The 19,242-nt window shown below is 31.5% G+C and overlaps 2 protein-coding genes across 2 annotated transcripts; one reads left to right on the forward strand and one right to left on the reverse strand.

The window, feature by feature from the left end:
• Nucleotides 1-1,299: 1,299 nt before the first annotated feature.
• On the reverse strand, nucleotides 1,300-6,825 carry LOC134276960 (sperm-associated antigen 6). Its single transcript, XM_062759250.1, has 9 exons — nucleotides 6,704-6,825; nucleotides 5,515-5,777; nucleotides 5,156-5,339; nucleotides 4,626-4,831; nucleotides 4,219-4,392; nucleotides 3,710-3,862; nucleotides 3,025-3,216; nucleotides 2,519-2,781; nucleotides 1,300-1,947 (listed from the first exon to the last, which is right to left on the reverse strand). The coding sequence occupies exons 1-9, from the start codon at nucleotides 6,726-6,728 to the stop codon at nucleotides 1,881-1,883; spliced, it is 1,527 nt and encodes a 508-aa protein (XP_062615234.1). The 5' UTR covers nucleotides 6,729-6,825; the 3' UTR covers nucleotides 1,300-1,880.
• Nucleotides 6,826-10,349: 3,524 nt separating this feature from the next.
• Nucleotides 10,350-13,145, forward strand: LOC134276875 (CDGSH iron-sulfur domain-containing protein 3, mitochondrial-like). Its single transcript, XM_062759161.1, has 3 exons — nucleotides 10,350-10,441; nucleotides 11,545-11,730; nucleotides 12,058-13,145. The coding sequence occupies exons 1-3, from the start codon at nucleotides 10,376-10,378 to the stop codon at nucleotides 12,244-12,246; spliced, it is 441 nt and encodes a 146-aa protein (XP_062615145.1). The 5' UTR covers nucleotides 10,350-10,375; the 3' UTR covers nucleotides 12,247-13,145.
• The last annotated feature ends 6,097 nt before the right edge of the window (nucleotides 13,146-19,242 follow it).

Consider the following 19,242-nt stretch of genomic DNA (forward strand, 5'->3'; position numbering starts at 1 on the left):
GCAAGGGTAATTTTTGCCCCATGTTATTTTTTCCCTTTCACACTAAAACAATTATGCTTCATTCTATTAAAATTTACCCAGTCGTGGTTCTGTTTAAAGTTATACTGTACGAATTAAATTCACCCATCTTAATTTTACCCATTAATTTTGTGTCTAAGGCAAAAATTAAATGGAGGCAAAAATTTCCATTTACTAGTATACAGTAGCTCATAAATTTTGGTTAGGCATCAAAGTCTTTTTTTTTTTAATCTTGAAGAAAGGAGAAGTGAATGAAATTGTGTATTATTGAGGAATCACTATATAGTTTGTTTGGTATGCCAGGATATCAAGGATAGTTTGAAACGTGGAATAATTTGCATATTGGGTGAATGCTGTTAGGCATAAAATAAACCACATTTCCAACCGTCATTGATGTCCCTGACAATTACTGTAAATCACTTTTATTTGCGAGAACATTATTTTCGCGTAATTACGCTAGACGGTATGCTCGCGAAAATTTCATTCTCGTGTATAACAGAATTCCTTAAGATTATATAAGGCAATGACCACAATTCGTTAAAATTTTGTCTCGCTAATAAAGAGTCGGTGACTATCTCGCGAAAATAACGTGTCGCGAAAATAAATTGATCTACAGTACCCAACAAACTAAACAGTGATTCCTTTTATTTTCATTTCATTGTGAAATAATAGTGTAAATATATTTTGAAAATGTAGTCTAATAGATTTAAATCACAAGAAGCCGACAATGTCAATTTCAATAGTCTAGTTCCCCTATCAGGCATGGAATTTTCCAATATTAGCAAAATATTGTGATTTTTCAGTTATGCCCCTTAATTTTCTAAAATAATTCCCACAGATGATTTAAAATCATGCCTAATACTCTGATGTACTTGTTTCCCTTCATTACATTTTCTTTTACTTTAAATATTTTGTTGGAATGGGATTTCAGTTATCATAAAATAATATCGGTGTGAAATTAGTTTGACATATTGCATGGGAAATTGACTGGGCTGTTTTGTCTGTCCTTCTCTTATCTGCCAATGATACATGTACAAAAACGCCCTCTGAGGTCATAGTCAAGGTTAAAATTACTGGCAAGAAAGGATCATGTAAGAAATTTAAGGAATAAATACACAAATGAAAAATAAAAGCCACAGCAGCAGTTTTTTAAAAGTCAAGGCAAATCATGAAGGTTAAAGCTGTGATTTTAAGAATAAACATGGAGAAAAAGCAAATTCCTAGGACATGTGTACCAAATGTCCTCAAAACCTCCAAATTTGGGTGCAATAAAAATGACAGTTCTTAATTTTGTAATAAATATTTATTTTGTAACAAATAGTAAACGGTATAATAGTTTTGCCTGAAGTATCATTATATAAACATTTAATTAAGCAATATTGATATTGAAAAAGTTATGTAGATAAACTTAAACATCTCATTTTCTATTTTGAAAATTCCTCTTTCATAAGGTTGTTTTCTTTATTCATTCACAGTTTGAGTAATAAAATATTCATTCACAGTTTGAGTAATAAAACGGAATTATTAAATCTTTACCCCCTCCCTTCTTTTTTAAATTAAATTGAACTAAATTTCACTCATACATGTCTGTGCAAGTGGAATATACATTTCCTTATAATTTCAAGGAGCATACTATAATATGAACTCAATATGTAAATTTTGATTATTATAAATTTGTAAGTTTTTCAAATTAAATTTCATAAATTCTCATCAAACTCCTAAATATAAATGCAATTGAAGTATAGATCTCTAGAAAGTAAAGAAAAACTTCAATCCTTGGCTGTCACAGTTTTGTCACATTCAAATTAAAGCGTCCTTTTTGCACTTGTGTCCTTTTTTTTGCACTTGCGGTGTTAGATTGTTTATTTACTGGGCTGGTATTGTTCTACTCTCTCTAGCAGGGTGTCGGAATATCCAGGGGAGTAGTATCTACAAATAAAACACAAAATTATGAATAAATTACGAAATTCGCAACATTGCAGTATTGAAAATTTAGTTTCACAAAATAACAAATATTCTGTTACAAAAATCATAACTTTGCTTTGGCATTTTTATTTAATGAATTCACTATAGTCCACTAAGGATATATTATTTTTCTAGGTCAGAAACAGATTGATATCAAATTTATTTTTGAATCTTGTGAAGATAAAGTTAATTTGCAAAGCTGGAAGAATTTCTAGATCAGTTTCACAGTCATCAAGAATTTTAAGTTTTTAAATTTAATGCAGTTTAAACCTTTTGTCTAGCTGCAGGGTTGTCCCTAAGAATTGAAAATGAAGGAGAAAAAAAAAAGTCCCCGGGATTTGGGGTCCCTCCTTTAAAAGAGGGTAAATTGAAACACCAGAATAACCAGAGGTTTATGTCATTATAGGCGGGGAAATTCCCCGTGTCTTAGGGACAGCCCTGTAGCTCTAATTAAAGTTCCAGTAAGTATAAAAAAATCAATCTGCTATGTAAAGTTACAAAAAAACTCTGCACTTTACAAATATGAAGTACGTACTTGACAATTTCTTCTGGGTAGCAGTTATTAATTGTGTTGATGTATTCTGCCAGGGCTGAGCCGGGTTCTGCCTTGATTTCTTGTATCTTTTTAAGTCCGGCACTCGTGACAAAGAGACGCCTGGCTTTGGAGTCGTGTGGTAAAACTTTGCTGAACTGTCCGACAACGTGTTTGAGGATATTTGGTGGTGCATCGTGGAGAAGGGGTTCTAGTGCGGGGAGATGGACACATTTCTGGAGGATGTTCTTTAGGGCCTTTTTGCTCTGTATTTAGATAGACATATCACATAGTTACAATTCACAAATTTCAATAAAAACTTAATCATTCTTACATAAAGACAACTAGAATTCATGAAAAATTGTAAAATCATTGAAATCTATGCAATTTGAATGACATCAACATAGTAAGGATTTTTAAAGAAAAATAAATTCATTATTACTTAATTCACATTTAATTAGCCATATTTCTTTTGCTTCAAAATGACCTTGACCTTTTGACCTACTGACCTTTGTCTGGAGATCTTCTGAAGCATCTGCTCTGAGGTAACACTGAAGTAATTTGGGTAACACGTTAGCGACCGCCACCGCCTTGGCGTGTTCTGGAGTGTGACGACCTATCTGTCCTAACGCCCAGGCCGCCGCGGCTTGTATGTGGTCTTCTGGTTCCTCGGATAAAGCAATGGCAAGCTGAACTACTCCCTGAAAAATTATATAGAAACAATATAAACAAACTCAGAATGGAGGAAAGCTGTTATGAAGCTATTTAATTCCAACATTTAACGACACTGCATACCCCCTTTTTCGATAATTAGTACATATAATAGGCCTGTATACCCTTCTTTGATTTTTCTTTTAATATTTAGCAGTTACTTACAAAATGTTTGTAGTTATCAAATTTTTTAAAGAAACAAAAATCATGCATCCATATTTTCCCCATTTTCAACATCAGAGTGTACTAGAGAAATGAAGAGTTACCTCCCTTAAAATCTTCATTCAGTATTTAAACATGCAGTTAGTCAAAATAATCATAATATTGAGTTTGTGGTCATATGACACAAAATTTAAACCTATGATAAAAAGCTTTTTTTTTTAAATAAATATGAACATTTCATTGCATCTGAACTGAAGCAGACTTCAAACCTTGGGCTTATAATCAGCAAAATTTGAGGTTGTTTCATTTAATTCCATTTACCTTAGATACAATAACTGCCATGGCCAGATTTTCGGAGTGAGCTGCTACGTATCCCAGCATCATGATTCCAGGAAGTCGTATATTTCCTTTAGATTCTCCGACGTAATCTACAACTGCAGCCACACCTCCTGCATTCACAATCAGCTGAGCCAACTGCATCATACAAAAAAGATTGGTTTTAATTTACTAAATCAGGACCCAATTTAATATTATTATGCATTGTCAAGTGCAACAAAGGATGAAATTTAGTCTATAGTGATTTTTTTCTATGTTCATCCTTTGATAATATACACTATACAGGTATACAAGTTACATGCATAATTGAATAACTGGAGAGCACAAATGAATGTCTGATTCATTGAAAAATTATTGAACATAAATTTGCTAATGATTAATAATGAGTAACCATCATTTAGTTAAAAGAATTTCTGCCAATTTAGACATTAGATCAAAAATGTTACTTCTAAATAATATATATTACAGTTTTTCAACTTAAAACAATCTCTTACCTCAGGAGTGTGTTTAGCAATTTCTCGGATCAAGGTGGCGACATTTTTCTTCACGTACTCATCTGGATCCTTCAGGCAGGTCAGAACAGCCGGGAAAATTTCAGCTTCCACGACCATTTCTGCTAGGTCAACAGAGTGTTTGGAAATCTGACTCAGAGCGGAGAAAACTTGACGCTGTGGGAAAAAAAGTCAAAAAAGAATAAATCAAGGTTTTTTTTTAAATAATTAGAATAATTTCATATCTTTAAATTTACTGATTTACAGTATAATTGAAGGGCCTCTCTTACTTAAAAAACTCCACTGGAAAATATCTACTGACAATTTGTAGAAAATTAAGCTTGTACCCAGTACTAAAATTACAGAAAAACCACATGTCAATTGTAAGAAAACATCTTTCAAATACTTACCTTGAGTTTAGCATCGGGATTGAGAATCATTTGAGCTAGATGAGCAATGGCTCCTGCATCGACCACAGTCTGTGCCAGCTCGGGGGAATGTTTACAGATGTCACTAAGGGCCGAGGCTGCGATCCTCTTCAGGGAGAGTTCTGGTTCCTGGATACACAGAACAAGGAGGGGGACTGCCCCGGCATCCACAACAGCCTGGGCTAGCTCTAACGGAGAGAGAGGAAAATGTTAGTAAATTAATTTCTCATTAATGCTCTCTTCCTGATAAATACACTTACATGTATAAATGCTTAAATTTATATTAATTTAAGAAAAAAAAATTACTTGGAACAATATTCTATCCACATAACTTCGTTGATACCAATTTTTCATGAAATTAAAAGAAAAGATTTTAAAAGACATCAAGGCCTGATTTCCTGAATTCTGCCTTTTACAGAAAGAACAGATAAAATGGTATCAAATTAACTTGCTGTACAGTACATAGATTGTATTGAAGCTCATATCAATGTGACCTAGCTGTATTTATTAACCTGCGTTGTGACGAGCTATATATCCCAGTGCCCAGGCAGCTGACTCCTTAACCCCCGGGTCAAACTCTTCTAGACATATGACTAGAGCGTCCAGGGCCCCACAGTCAACTACAGACTGGGCCAGCTGAGGGGAGTGTTTGGCTACTGCTCTCAAAACAAATGCTGCTGCCTTTTTGTAGAACCTCTGAAAAAAAAAATTTGGATTTGTTTAAAATGAGTTTTAAAAAAGTTTTTTGAGTTTTTTTTAAATATATGTTCAATTGAAGATGTAGAAACTTATAAAAATAATGTTATAGTGCATGTTGTCACATGTATATATGATGTAAAGTAATTTTTATTTAATTAATTAATAATCTTACATTTTGTTCAGCCAGGGAGTAGACAAGCTGGGGTAGGATGTCTCCCTTCACTACAGCCTCTGCCAGATCATCGTTGTAATTGGCCAATCGGCCGAGGGCCAGGGCAGCTGTCTGCTGAATGGTTGGTACAATGTCCAGTAGGAGTGGTCGGAGAAGGGACATAACTCCAGCATTCTGAAGGGTTTCGATGTTCTGGGGCCTGCTGGCTAACTCTGCTACAGTCTGAACAAATCCTGTTCTAGCCTTCTGATACTGCTCAAAAACTGCAATGGAAAAAATAGTTCAGGTCTACATTATAAAATAAATATTGCATTTGTTTGTAAAATTTATACTGCATGAAACTTTTGTCAGTGAACTTGAGTGAAGATATCATATATAGCCCAGGTGAAGAATGGTTTTTGAGGGGTGACAATTTTCAGTTATATGCAAATACATGCAATATCATATTATCATATTTTACTGAATGTTTTATACAAACAGATATAACTGGTCCTGAATAGTGAGTGCATGAACACTATACTGGCAGTCCCAATTTTTTTTTTTTTTTTGAATATTGTATGTCAGCTAGCTGGCAACATTCAGCCAGATGCTACACTAGAACTTAGTGGAAGGCATAATTCATTCTTTTGGAGGGACTAGGTAATAACGTTTTTTTCCAAATGTTGAAATTTCAACTGATTTACAAGAAGGTAAAATATATTTTTTATTGAACAGAAAACATTACATTGCTTGCATATAATACACATGTAGTTCATATGTTCTATATCATCAGCTATAAATTAATCAATAAATGGATAAAAACATGAAAAAAACCCACAAAAACCAGTTTGAAAAATTTAAGTTTTCATTTGACAATATCTTCAAAAATACCTTAAACAATCTATAACATGTAAAAAATGCACTGTAACAAGTCTTGCACTGGCAAATTTTTTTCTCATCTCATTTTCATAAAAAATAATCAATTAAGCATTTAATTGCGTAGAATTCCGCATTTTGTTGGTTGAATCATATAATATTTATGCAATTTGCATAAATTTCGATGGTAAACCCCTTGTTTTGAGGATATGAAACCATTCTAGACCTATTTTAAGTATGGGAGAGAGCTGATTAAAATTTAATTTGCAGAAAAAACATAGCATAAAGATACTTAGATAATTGTAAAATTTTCTATTACTTTAAAGTTTTTTACCTTGCAAAACCTGTCTTTGGCTCATCTTGTCCTTCGATCAACATAAAACTCTAACGCAAGTGTTTTCTTTACACCTTGTTCCGCGGTTACTATGTGGTCGCTATGTGAAGATGGTAACAAATCGGGAAATACTAAAGACCTGACCTACTAAAGACCTGACTGACCTGACCAACCTAAAATTCATCAAAAATTACTATTTTAAGATCAATTATTATACTTTTTAGGATATTTTCTTGATAATAATGTGAAATTAAGTTAAATAAATACTAATATACACATTTTTACCATATTCATTGTTATTTATCTGTTAATTTCATGGAAATGTAATGACCTGACCAAATATGAATTGACCTGACCAAAACCAAAATCATCAATAATAGTTATATTTTTTAATATTTTGATATGTTTTAAAAGATTTTCTGCATTATAACGGTTAATAATTTAGATAAAATGATTTTAGAAACATTTTTTACCTCAATTATAAGTTTATATCATGGAATTTTAATGACCTGACCGAATATGAAATGACCAGACCAAATTAAAATCACTTAAAATCTTAATCTTTCTTTAAATATTTAATACTTTATGTTTATATCATAATTGATTGTATGATAGTATTTAATTAATTAAACACTTCAGACATAAAAACACACATTTATGAACAGTATACTTTAATATGAACTAGTACATAAAAAAATGCATTGACCTGACCAAGCAAACTGCCTGAATAAATTTATATACATATGTGAATTTTCACAAACTATAATTAAAGAATTTAATACTCATACAATTTAAAAATTATACTTAATCTTTTTTCAAGCATTTGAAAAATATTGGTGACATTACAACAATATATTGCAATGACCTGACTGCATGGCCATGTCCAATGCTATTAAAGATCTTACCAACTCTACCTACTAAAGACCTGACCAACCACGTGTCTATATGAATGACCTGACCGACCATTTCTACTAAAGACCTGACCAACCATGTCTGTATACATGTACTAAAGACCTGACACTACAATTTTATTCAATTGATTTATATCTATTTTTTTTTTTAAATTTAATTTTGCATTTATGAGTGTAATAACCAAAATTATTGAGTATATAAGATTCAGTAGCACTGTTATATATTAAGATACATGTATTTTATAAAAATATACTAGACTTTACTAGTAAATATTATTTTTATCTTTTTTCACATCGTCCAATATGTTTTCAAAAATTTGGATTATTAAGATTAAATCTGTGTCGTTGTAACCCTTATGCAGACAAACGAATTATAAACATTGATTATTTAATTTGAATTTAAACATGTTACATGTATTTAGGCTGTGATATCTGTGTATTACTGTATTCGTGTTTTTTTAATTTATGAAAGAAACAAAAATACACATTTTCAAAAAAAAAAAATTCTAAATTCAAATTAAAAATGATGAAATTTATAAAGCCATATATGGCGTATTTACAATGAAAATTATTAGACTAAGATTATAAGAACTTATTAATGGTATCTTTACTTTATATAAAGATAAAACTTTTCCGTAAATTACAAAATCTAAGTCAATTGTGTTTAAAATATATCACAATTTAATTTGGATTCTCGAATTTTCTCGGACTCGGAAGAAAATACAAAAGATTTAAATAACACAATACAGAGAAGATAAAATCGTATTATTAGATTAAACGATGTGTTCTCCGTGTTCAAAATTGTATGAAAAGTTTTATGAAAAATTTAAATGTATTAACTATATTTCTTGACTTACTTTTATATTTTTCAAAAATATATTTTTTTGATCAGTTACGCCATATATGGCTTTCAAACTGTTAAATTTTACAATTTCTATAATGGTAAAAGTTTCTAATTTAATCCTTCTTTCTAATAATTCTTGGGTATTTTATTTTGATTTGATTTAAATATAATATTCATACAGAAATCTTTTCTAAAAATTGAAATGAAATGGATTAACTACTGTTTCCCCAGCTACATTGTTGATTCCAATGTTACTGTGATAGAAGTGTCAAAAGGGGCACTGACCCATGTTGTTTGTTTAACAATTACCTCTCACTATCCCTTGTTTAGACTACTTGTATAATACTAGTAAACATTAAACTTCATTATTATACTGATTAAAATTCAATTATCTTTTGAGATATATTTTCTCTATCAAACAAATTAAGCAAAATAAAACAAAATAAATAAAAATTGACCAAGTTGTAAAATAAATTGTAGATTTAACCAAGTGTTCATTGTTGAAAATGTTAAATGTAATGTTAAACAATTATCATGATTATAGATCAAGCTTTTAAAAAGCTTATTAAAATAAAAATTTCATATCAAGACAATCATATGATTGGTCAGGTCTTTAGTATCGATAGTCTCTATATAGATAGAGTTGTTGTAAGATCATTTAATATAATTTATTAATAATGCTATAACATATTAGATTTAACATGATTTTTATATTTTATGTTCATAAAAAATACTTTTAATTATAATTTATCAATTAAATATTTCTGTTTTTAAAAGCATTTTTATCTCAAATAATATTATGAAACATTTCAATGAAAAATATCTTCTATATTGTATCTTATATTTAAAAAAAAAGGTAGTTATCATTAATGATTTCTATTTGGTCAGGTCATTTCTTTAATTTTAATTGGTCAGGTCATTAAATTAAACTTTCATGTTCATGATGATATACTGATAACTTTGGTAAAACTGTTTCTAGAAGCATTTAAATTTTACCAAAAGTATTAAACATCATAATGAAGAATATTTTCTAAAATGTATCTGATATTTAAAAATAAAAGCTATTATCAATGATTTTTATTCGATCAGGCCATTTCATTTTTGGTCAGGTCATTAAAATTCCTTTTGTTAATTTTGCTTTTGTTAGTTTGTAAACTAATAATTGAGGTAAAAAAATGATACTAAGACCATTTCATCCAAAGTATTAGCCATTATAATGAAGATAATTCTTTAAAACTTATCAAATACATGTATTTTAAAAATATAACTATTATTGATGATTTTGGTTTTGGTCAGGTCAATTCATATTTGGTCAGGTCATTTCATATTAGGTCAGGTCATTAAAATTCAATGACTTGAGGTAAAAATGTTTCTAAAACCATTTTATCCAAAGTATTAACCATTATAATGAAGAATTGTTTTTAAAACTTATCAAATATTTAATAAATATAACTATTATTGATGATTTTGGTTTTGGTCAGGTCAATTCATATTTGGTCAGGTCATTACATTTCTATGAAATGAACAGATAAATAGCAATAAATATGGTAAAAATATGTATATTAATATTTATTTAACTTAATTTTATGTTCTTATCAAGAAAAAATCCTAAAAAATATGATAATTGGTCTTAAAATAGTGATTTTGACGAATTTTATATTGGTCAGGTCAGTCAGGTCTTTAGTAGGTCAGGTCTTTAGTATCTCCCTAACAAATCAGGAACGCGCGGAATAAACTGGTTCTCTGTTCGTGAAAACCGAAATTGATAAAGAAAATAAAACCAAATCAAAATCATAGCAATATTCAAAGTGTGATATTTGTGAAAACTTCATAACTATGAAATATTTGTAGTTGTTTTTAAAATAGGTTTGAAATCTATTTCTGAAAACTAGAAAGATTCACTGCAGAACTATAACAATGGCGCTCTCCATCAAAAATTTGCTGCCCTTGAAAAACTTTTTGTGTTTTCGCCGATCTTACACGGTAATTTTTGAAAATATGCAAGCTTGAGTTTTAAAAATATGTTCATTTGATTTGCTTGAACGTTTTTTTGTTTGTTTAACGATCCTTTCGAAATTTTTCCACTCATATCGAGACGTCACCACTTGCCTGTAGAAGGCTCAGAATATTTAGATCAAAACCCGGCACTCAAATCCATTGAAGGATCTTTTTCGTGTCAGCACCTTCTGCAAAAAGTACCTTGGTTTAAACTTTCTCATCTGAAGGACCTATTACGATGTCCGACTCCACGCAGTAGGATTCTAATATTTGAAGAAAGGATCAACTTGATCCTTACTCTGCAACTCTCACTCTGCTCTAACCATAATCTCAGCAAGATTCATAGGGACATAGAAGTTTGCTTCGAAAATTTTTAGTTTATACGAGAAACTAGTCAGAATAATCTAACTGTGTTCCGGGACAAGCCCTCACCAAACCGGGTCTGTGGAACATCTATCATTTTAACGATAGAACATTCGATCTAAAGAGAAACCAGACCAGAATTTTTAGTTTCTACAATTCTTGCTGAGATAACTTTAACCACTGTGCCACTCGCTGGATGGCTAAGTTTGAAGGAATTACAAGGGATGTAATGAACTATCCCCTTTGTTTTATGCTCTCCAGCAGTAAGCACTTTGGCTACCCTGTGACCAGAGACATGATCAATTCTTGGACCTTTCAACAAGTGGAAAACATCATTGAAAGTGTAACATAGGTGCTAGTATGACAACCCCATACACATTAAAATAAATGTAGGGAGACCTCTAAATTATCAGTAGCTGGAGGGTCTTCATTGAAGGTTGAATACACGTATTAATGCTTGAAATATCCACAGAAGGGACATTCAACTCTGTGTATCACATACTTTTTAGCAACCAAACACATTTTGTATAAAGTTTTAATATCTGATGATGTACTAAATACATTTGAGGGGCTTATCCAGACTTGCCGGATAGGCACAAGAAGATGTGCATGTATGATATGACTATTTTACCTCACTACTTACTTTGACAGTACATGATATCATTTAGAAGGTTGTAGTTTTCTCTGCAATTCCATCTTTAACATGACGTTTCAATTCTTTACAGTGTTTAATGGTGGTCCGCCATAAATATTTCTTCAAGGGACATAATCCAGAGAGTGCCGTCCTGAAGGAGTATTACAATGAAGTGGCAAAGAACACAGGGAAAGTTTACGACAAAAAACCTGCTAAGATTGTCCTCAAGCCTGGAAAGAAATACCACTGGTGTTCATGTGGTTATGGACACTCACAGGTCGATAGATTTTACACCACTGTATACAGTTTTTTTGCACCATGTTATTTGGACCAATTTTACATTTATATATGAATTTTTAGCAAGAATAATTGTCCTTAAAAAATAATTACTCAATCTTGGTGAGAAGTTAATTTTGCAATTTTATGATGCATAAAAATATGATGATAACCTCTAATGCAGAATAAATTGTTAACGATATTCGATTTTAGCAATCTCATCAACCTGGCTATAAATGCCAAAATTGCAACCTCCCTAAAATTTCTGCTTGTACAGTATATGGTTGAATGTCTCTATTTATTGTCTTCTTAAATTCCTTTTTTCCAGCCTCTCTGTGATGGGACACACAAGACACTGGCACAAAGGAAATGGACGAAGGTGAAATTTCAGCCCAAAGTTTTTGAAGTGGAGGAGGAGAAAACCTACTTCCTCTGCAACTGTAAACAAACCAAGAATCCACCGTTTTGTGATGGAACACACAGAGACAAAGAAATACAGGATAAAATAAAAGGCTGATTGTGTATTAATAAAAAGCAAGCAGACAAAAAACAATTGGCCATTTTTGGTCAGCAAAACAAAAACGAAGTGCGATTCAGTCAGGCATGTCCCAATGTGTTATTATTTTATAATGACTATGTTTTATAAATTATAGACTGCATGACAATGTTTAAAAATATTTAAGTGCAAGTAAAAGTCATAAATCTGTACAAAATAATTTGCAACTAATACTGAAAAGTTTTGGAGGACTTTTTCTTCTTTACATTTTGAAAAAAAATGTATTGTGGGCATTCAGTATTGATATTGATGTGAAGAGGTGAACTGATTCATTGAGAGTTGCTTTTTTTAAAATTTCAAATAGTTTACCAATTATGATTTATGAAATTGCAAATTCTGATTATCAATTTAATATTATTGTATTATTTATTTTTTTTTTTCTAATTTCTAATAGCAGATTATCATTAAGGTTCATAAACCCTCTGCTCACTAAATGAAAATTTTCTTTAACTTTTATGATTTTCCAAAGGAAATGTATATGCTGAATAAAATACAAACAATTATAGCATGGTTTGCGGGACAAAATTTGACAAAAAAAGGTACTTCAACTTGACAAATTCATAAGGGAATAATAGACATTTGTGTCATTAAGAGTTATCTCTCTTAGCAGAGTATCAATGTACCTTAATAATTTTGCAAGATAGATTTACACCAATCATTTAAAGTTTTTGGTCTTTGGTTATTTTTCTTATGTAAAATTGAGGCTAAATATTTGTCATGTGAAGATCATAACTGAAAAAAGGCACTCAAAGTTTGTAAGGAAAATACGATAAAGACAGATGCAATATATGTTAGTCTGTTGTTTATAATATTAACACATAATGCTATATGTAATAGCTGCCAGTAAATGTTATACATTGTATTGTAAATTATAATTAATGTACACTGGATAATTTTGACTTAAAAAGAAATTGGCATAAATCTTTTCAAGTTTGCTGAGAGCATGGCCCATGGGGTAGGGTAGTTCTACAATGAGCTATCAAAATTTTATATTTCAGTCCATTTATCTTCTCAAGAACAACATGCAAAGCCATAATTAGTCATTTGCTTACCTGAGCTGAAAGCTTTTCTGATTGATGAGCTGGGAGCTCAAGTGAGCTTTCCTTATCAATGAGTTTGGAAGCACAATTAATTTTTTCTGATCATCAGTTGTCCAGCATCCATCCATCTGCTCTCTGTCTTTCTATCTATCCATAATTTTTTTACATTCTTGACTTTTTCTCATTTTAACCAGAATTGGCACAAAGCAACCTTGGGTGATAAGGATTCTTAATTTTCAAATAAAGGACTCTGCAAGTGGAGATAATCACAAAAGGATGGGTCATTCAGGAATCTTTATCAACAACTAGTATATAACCATAACGCTACAGTTCTGCAGCTAGATTCAGTTTTCACTGTTTTTATAAGATATGCAAGAAAAATACGACCGAACTCATAATTATTTTATTACGCCAATTGATAACGTCACAATTTTAAATATGGTTTACGTGTTAAAGTAGGATTCTTCTCATTTTTCTTGTATTTAAAAATTAATGAAATTTTCACAGAATCAAGAAGACAATATCACTAAGTGGTGGTATCACCGAGATTAAATTTGACAGTCTTATATTAGAGACAATGTCAGGTCAAGGTCATTACCTTTTACCTGCACATCAAGAATTCAAAATTACTGTGGCCAATCATACGATCCCTACTAGCACTTCAAATACAGATTTTTTTTTTCTGTTTGCATAAAAAGATACTATCATATAGGGCCTATTAAATTGACATTCATAATTTAAATGAGATGGATATTGGCTAATCCGAATTTCCTCTACTTTTCTTAAATTCAATTTTATGTTATTTTTACATATAGTAAAGTTGTCACATAAAGATACAAAATGATACAAAAACAAAAAAGTTTTGATCGTTTACAAAGAGAGAGCTCGAGAGAAAAAATACTTTTTCGGATTTTTGGCTCAAATCTGTACTTCGATTGGAAGCTTTTTTAAAAGCTAACATAGTTCAGTATAGTTTGTTTGCTAAATCATATTTATTTGATATATTTTGAAAGTTTAGTCCCTTATTATTAATTTAACTTACATTTGCAAATTTCTTCAAGTCTTTGAATTGTGTAGAAAATATATAACTAAATTCTTTGTTCTATAATAATTTTGAGATAATTTATATAAGAATTATAAAAAAATTTCATACACCACTATTGCCCTTGTATATTTACTGACCTATTAATTCTAACAATTTCATTTTTTAACTGTGAGCAATATTCCCCGCCTCCCTTATGAATATAATGGCAGTGTCCATGGTTTGCTAGTTTTCAAACATACTTTACCATTTCAATATTAATAAAATTGTTTACAAATTAGTATGAGAATTGAGATGAGGAAACTGAAAACTTAGACTTTGTCGTTATAATCATATGGGAGGCGGGGGGTACATCTCTTCTCACCTAGTTAATATATAAGAATTACATATATAATCTTTTGAAAATCAAACAATACTTTATCAAAGATGGGTATAATATAGTGAATACAAAAAATATCGTATCGCAATACGATTTTGTAATATGATATATTGGCTAGATTGCAAGTTTTTACATGAAAGTTTGTTTAAGCCAAACAGTTAGTCAGAAGTTGTTTTGTGGGAACATTTCAGAGCATAACTTAAATGAAATCAAACTATCATAGTTATGTACATTTGCATGTAAACAATCATTTTTTATTTTATTTGAAATAAAACATATAATGAAAACAATATATCGCAATACGAAATCTCGGGCCAATACCCAGCCCTAATAAAGAAGAAATTCTTCTTCCCGTTATCATATTTTCGATTTCTTCTTTAAAAAGTTGAAACAAACTTGCCATAATATTGTTTTTTACAGGGCCATCCCATTTTCAAGGAAAGATAATTATAAAACTTGGTGAAAAATTCGTCAAGTTCATTTTAATTTCTTTCCTTCCCAAAAACTACTGGACTAGGAAAAACTGATTGGAAGCTTCCCAAATAACCTAGACTCAAATCTCTTTAAAGGGGTTCAAAACCTTTTGTTTGTCAGGAAATAAAATGTTAATCTTTCAAGAAATAATGTGTTTTACATTCTAAAACTTCACAAACAATTTCAACCCGTTCCGAAATCACAAAAGTCAAACTTGATCAGGTAAAATCTGTATAGGGACAAGGAATATATTCTAATCATATACATGTACACCGTATATGCATATACTTTAAAATCTTGATCTAAAGAACAGCACTGAGCAGTGTCCTGGCATGATAGCAAGTAATATTTATTATGCAAGCATCCTCTGGTAGTGCAGACTTCGGTTTTTCGAATCATAATTTCAGATAGCAAGCTTACGTTCTTCAGCCCAACGGTGAAAATTACGTTGGCCCTCTGTCAGTTTTATTTGTTGGCCCAAATTTAAGACCAACAAAACTTGCCATGAAGGTGTCCAACAGTGGCCCAACGTATAACTTCTTGTTGGCCCAAAAGTTATTTATGGACAAACGTTGGCCGTATTTGGCAAATTATTTACGATTCACTTATTTTTTAATCAGTTACACAATATGAATTCCAGTTCTGTGACATTTTTTATTTCCATTATAACGAGTTAATCACAATTAATTTATTAAATCCTGCATGGATAATTAACTAGTTCTTCAAATAAATGTTGTTTTTGTCACTCCTGTATAATGAAACCAATACATGTAACAGGAAGGTGGTTCAAAGTCTATCCAATCTATCACTACATTTACAACCACTCTTAAATGGGATCCCGTTCAAATATGTGCAACTTTGGAATCATTCACTCCTTTTTTTCCCTTGTTCATGTTATTGTTTCTTTGTCTATAAAATCCATGTCCTCCACAAATTTAAATCACTCAATGCATGTCCAGTAAATTCCATACATCAATAACAGAAAGGGTTTTCTCTCCACCAGTTGGATACAAAATTATATGTTCAAAAATGATTTCTCTTGACTCAGATAAGTAATTATTAACTAGATTACTAATAAACTATATGAAAACTTTGGAAAGTTCAACTTTTGTAAAACTTGTTCAATGTTACAAATTATTCCCAATTTAAGTTAATACTTTCAAAAACATAAACTTCCATCAATAACACGTAAAAGATCTATACTTACATTTCAAGAGCTAAACAATCCGTTTTCTCTTTCTTGCGTTTCAAAGCAGACAAGTACACCTATATGCTTTGTTCAAATGTTGCAAGTGATAAGTCAGTTTACCAAACAGGGAGCCGTTTCCTAGGAAACCGGCCAGTCACCCGTTTGTGCAAGTGGATTTCGTTCTAAAATTCAGCACTTTAAGTTTCATGGTGCTAAATATAGAATCCAAAATATTATTATGTGCAGAATAAAACTTCTACATATATAATATATTTGCAATGGTCTTGAATAATAATAACATATAAGAATCATCAAAAGTACATCATATGATTTTCATAGATAATTGTTCTGGAATAATATTTCGTTTTTTAGATTGATAATCAATGCATGAGTTATTAAGATTAATTCTTCCTTAAATAACTTTTTAATTAAATTGAGCTGTCTCTATTTAAAGAAGCTTAAAATAGGTGGTTCTGAAATATTCAAATTTAAAAAAATGTGCGTAATGAACATATCACCTACATGTACCTATTTGTTTTTTTCCCCTATTTTCACATTGTTGGACCAACGCTGGGCCAACGTTCAACATGTTCAAAGCCCAATCAATGCCTGATTATAATCAAAATTTACTTCATTTTGCCGTGATTACATGCCAAACACACATGCCATGTTTCATGTATTACTTGGTTGATGCTAAAACCAATGGTTTTAATTTATGCCAATAACTACTTGTTCGGACCTACGCTGGGCCAACGTCGAATTCCCAACATATAGTGGCCACATTTCATGCCAACATTAGCTACATTGGGGCAACATTGGACCGATAATTACATGCCCAACACACATTGGCCATATTTCATGTCAACATTATGATAGCAAGTAATATTTATTTATGCCAACGTCTATCGGACCTACGGTGGGGAATTCCCAATATATAGTGGTCACATTTCATGCCAACATTTACTACAATGGGCCAACATTGGCTCAGCATCACATAATCAGCACCGACGGACCGGCTTTCATGCCAACATATCATTTGTTGGGCCAATGTTGGACCAACGTTAACAGCCCAACACCAACACTATACCAACCTACCAACCATTAACCAACGTTGGCCCGATGTAGTCTTGCTATCTGGGATGGCAACCTAAGAAGATCAAAGATTTTGATAACTCACTCATTTGTATTCACATTTAAGCACTATTATAACAAAATCCCTACCCCCTCCCCAGCTTTGATGTAAGGGGGTAAAAAAGCACACAGACGAGAATAATGGAAGAAATAACAATTTAATTCATATACTGACGATCTTATTTAATAAAAATATATATTCTTGTTTTAGATGTTACGTAAAATGTTATTTTGTTCGATCAAATTAAGTTAGTACCTTCTCATATAAGCGTGTCAATTTGAAAAAATATAGAAGACAATGGATATCGTTATATTTATATCAATATTCGGCACATGAAGAACAACCAACTATTTTCATGATTTAAAAAAAGAACTACACATGATTTAATAAAGAGTATATGAGATAATCAATTTTTTTCTACAATTCTCAGAAGTGTTTTGGGTTTATATATATGTATAGTCCAAGCACACACATAATTTATACAACTATGTACACGCATCAAGGATCCAAGATGTTACGCACGCTCATCTACCAATTTACAGCCGGTACCGGACGCTCGACCAAAACAGGAAATTTAAAACAGGAAGTAGATTACATAATTCCGGATTCTGTTAGGAACATTAAGGGAAGGAGTTGCTGCATGCCGCCACCCTGACCGCCCATTCCGGATCCTTTAGTTAGAGCGCTCAACATTAACATTTTTCCGAGTCCGTCTCCCCCACCGCCGGAAAGCATCATCAAGGGGAGAGCACCAGAAAGTCCGCCTCCGAAGAGTCCGCCGGATGATCCGCTGCGGCGACTGAGTTGTGACAGCATGAGTCTCTTCCTAGCGTTTTGTGCTGCGGTACCTGCTCCTAGTAAGTATACAATCACAAAAGCCGTGTTTTATATTAAGGACAGATGATTACAAACAAAAATTGATGCCTGGATTAGTACGAATATCCCCCTTCCTATTTTGGTTGTAAATGATGCGAATAATAAATTTCAGTCTAAATTATATTAGTACAATTCTCTGTCATCCTTGGACTCTCAGTAAGGCGTGGTATTATCTGCGCTACATAATTAGCGTCTTTCAAATGGCGAATAGATTCTCATTGATTAAGAAATTGATTACAACAGGAACTGAAAATTGTTGTTGACAATGATGAGAAGACTTAAGCCCCACCTCTTTGTCGTACGAGACGCTGTTATTAGATATTTGTTTCACTCGTTGACATTCGCCCGACTTTCTATCCCATGTATATTTCAATAGTAACTGAAAGTTTTAGCTTTACATATGTAAATTTTAAAACGCTAATTATGTACGTCGAGAATAACTCGCCATACTGTCCAAGGATAACTAAGAATTGTACTAAGAAAATGTAATCTTTCCATGATTTTCAAAATTCAGCCTTCCTGCAGCCATCGCTATTAATCTATGCAACTTTTCATCACTTTAAATTTCATTGAATAAAAATTAAAACATCACTTAAGTTGCTATTTTTGAAATTTGTGACAGTAGTTTGTTCGTTTTATCTATCATGAAAAAAATTCCATTGTCACTTCGTATTCTTCCTCTTTTTTGTTACAAACATTGTGACCATTGGCAAAGATCATATGTTATGAACTGTGTATGATGTATTTATCATTTCCGTTTATTTCTTTCTTTAAATTTAATATTTGAAGATATTCTGGATGTCTTCAAAACATATTTTGAAAATT

The sequence above is a fragment of the Saccostrea cucullata genome, unplaced genomic scaffold, assembly GCF_032062105.1.
Source record: "Saccostrea cucullata isolate Sc308-1 unplaced genomic scaffold, CSIRO_AGI_Scuc_v1 ctg643, whole genome shotgun sequence".
Lineage (NCBI taxonomy): Eukaryota > Metazoa > Mollusca > Bivalvia > Ostreida > Ostreidae > Saccostrea > Saccostrea cuccullata.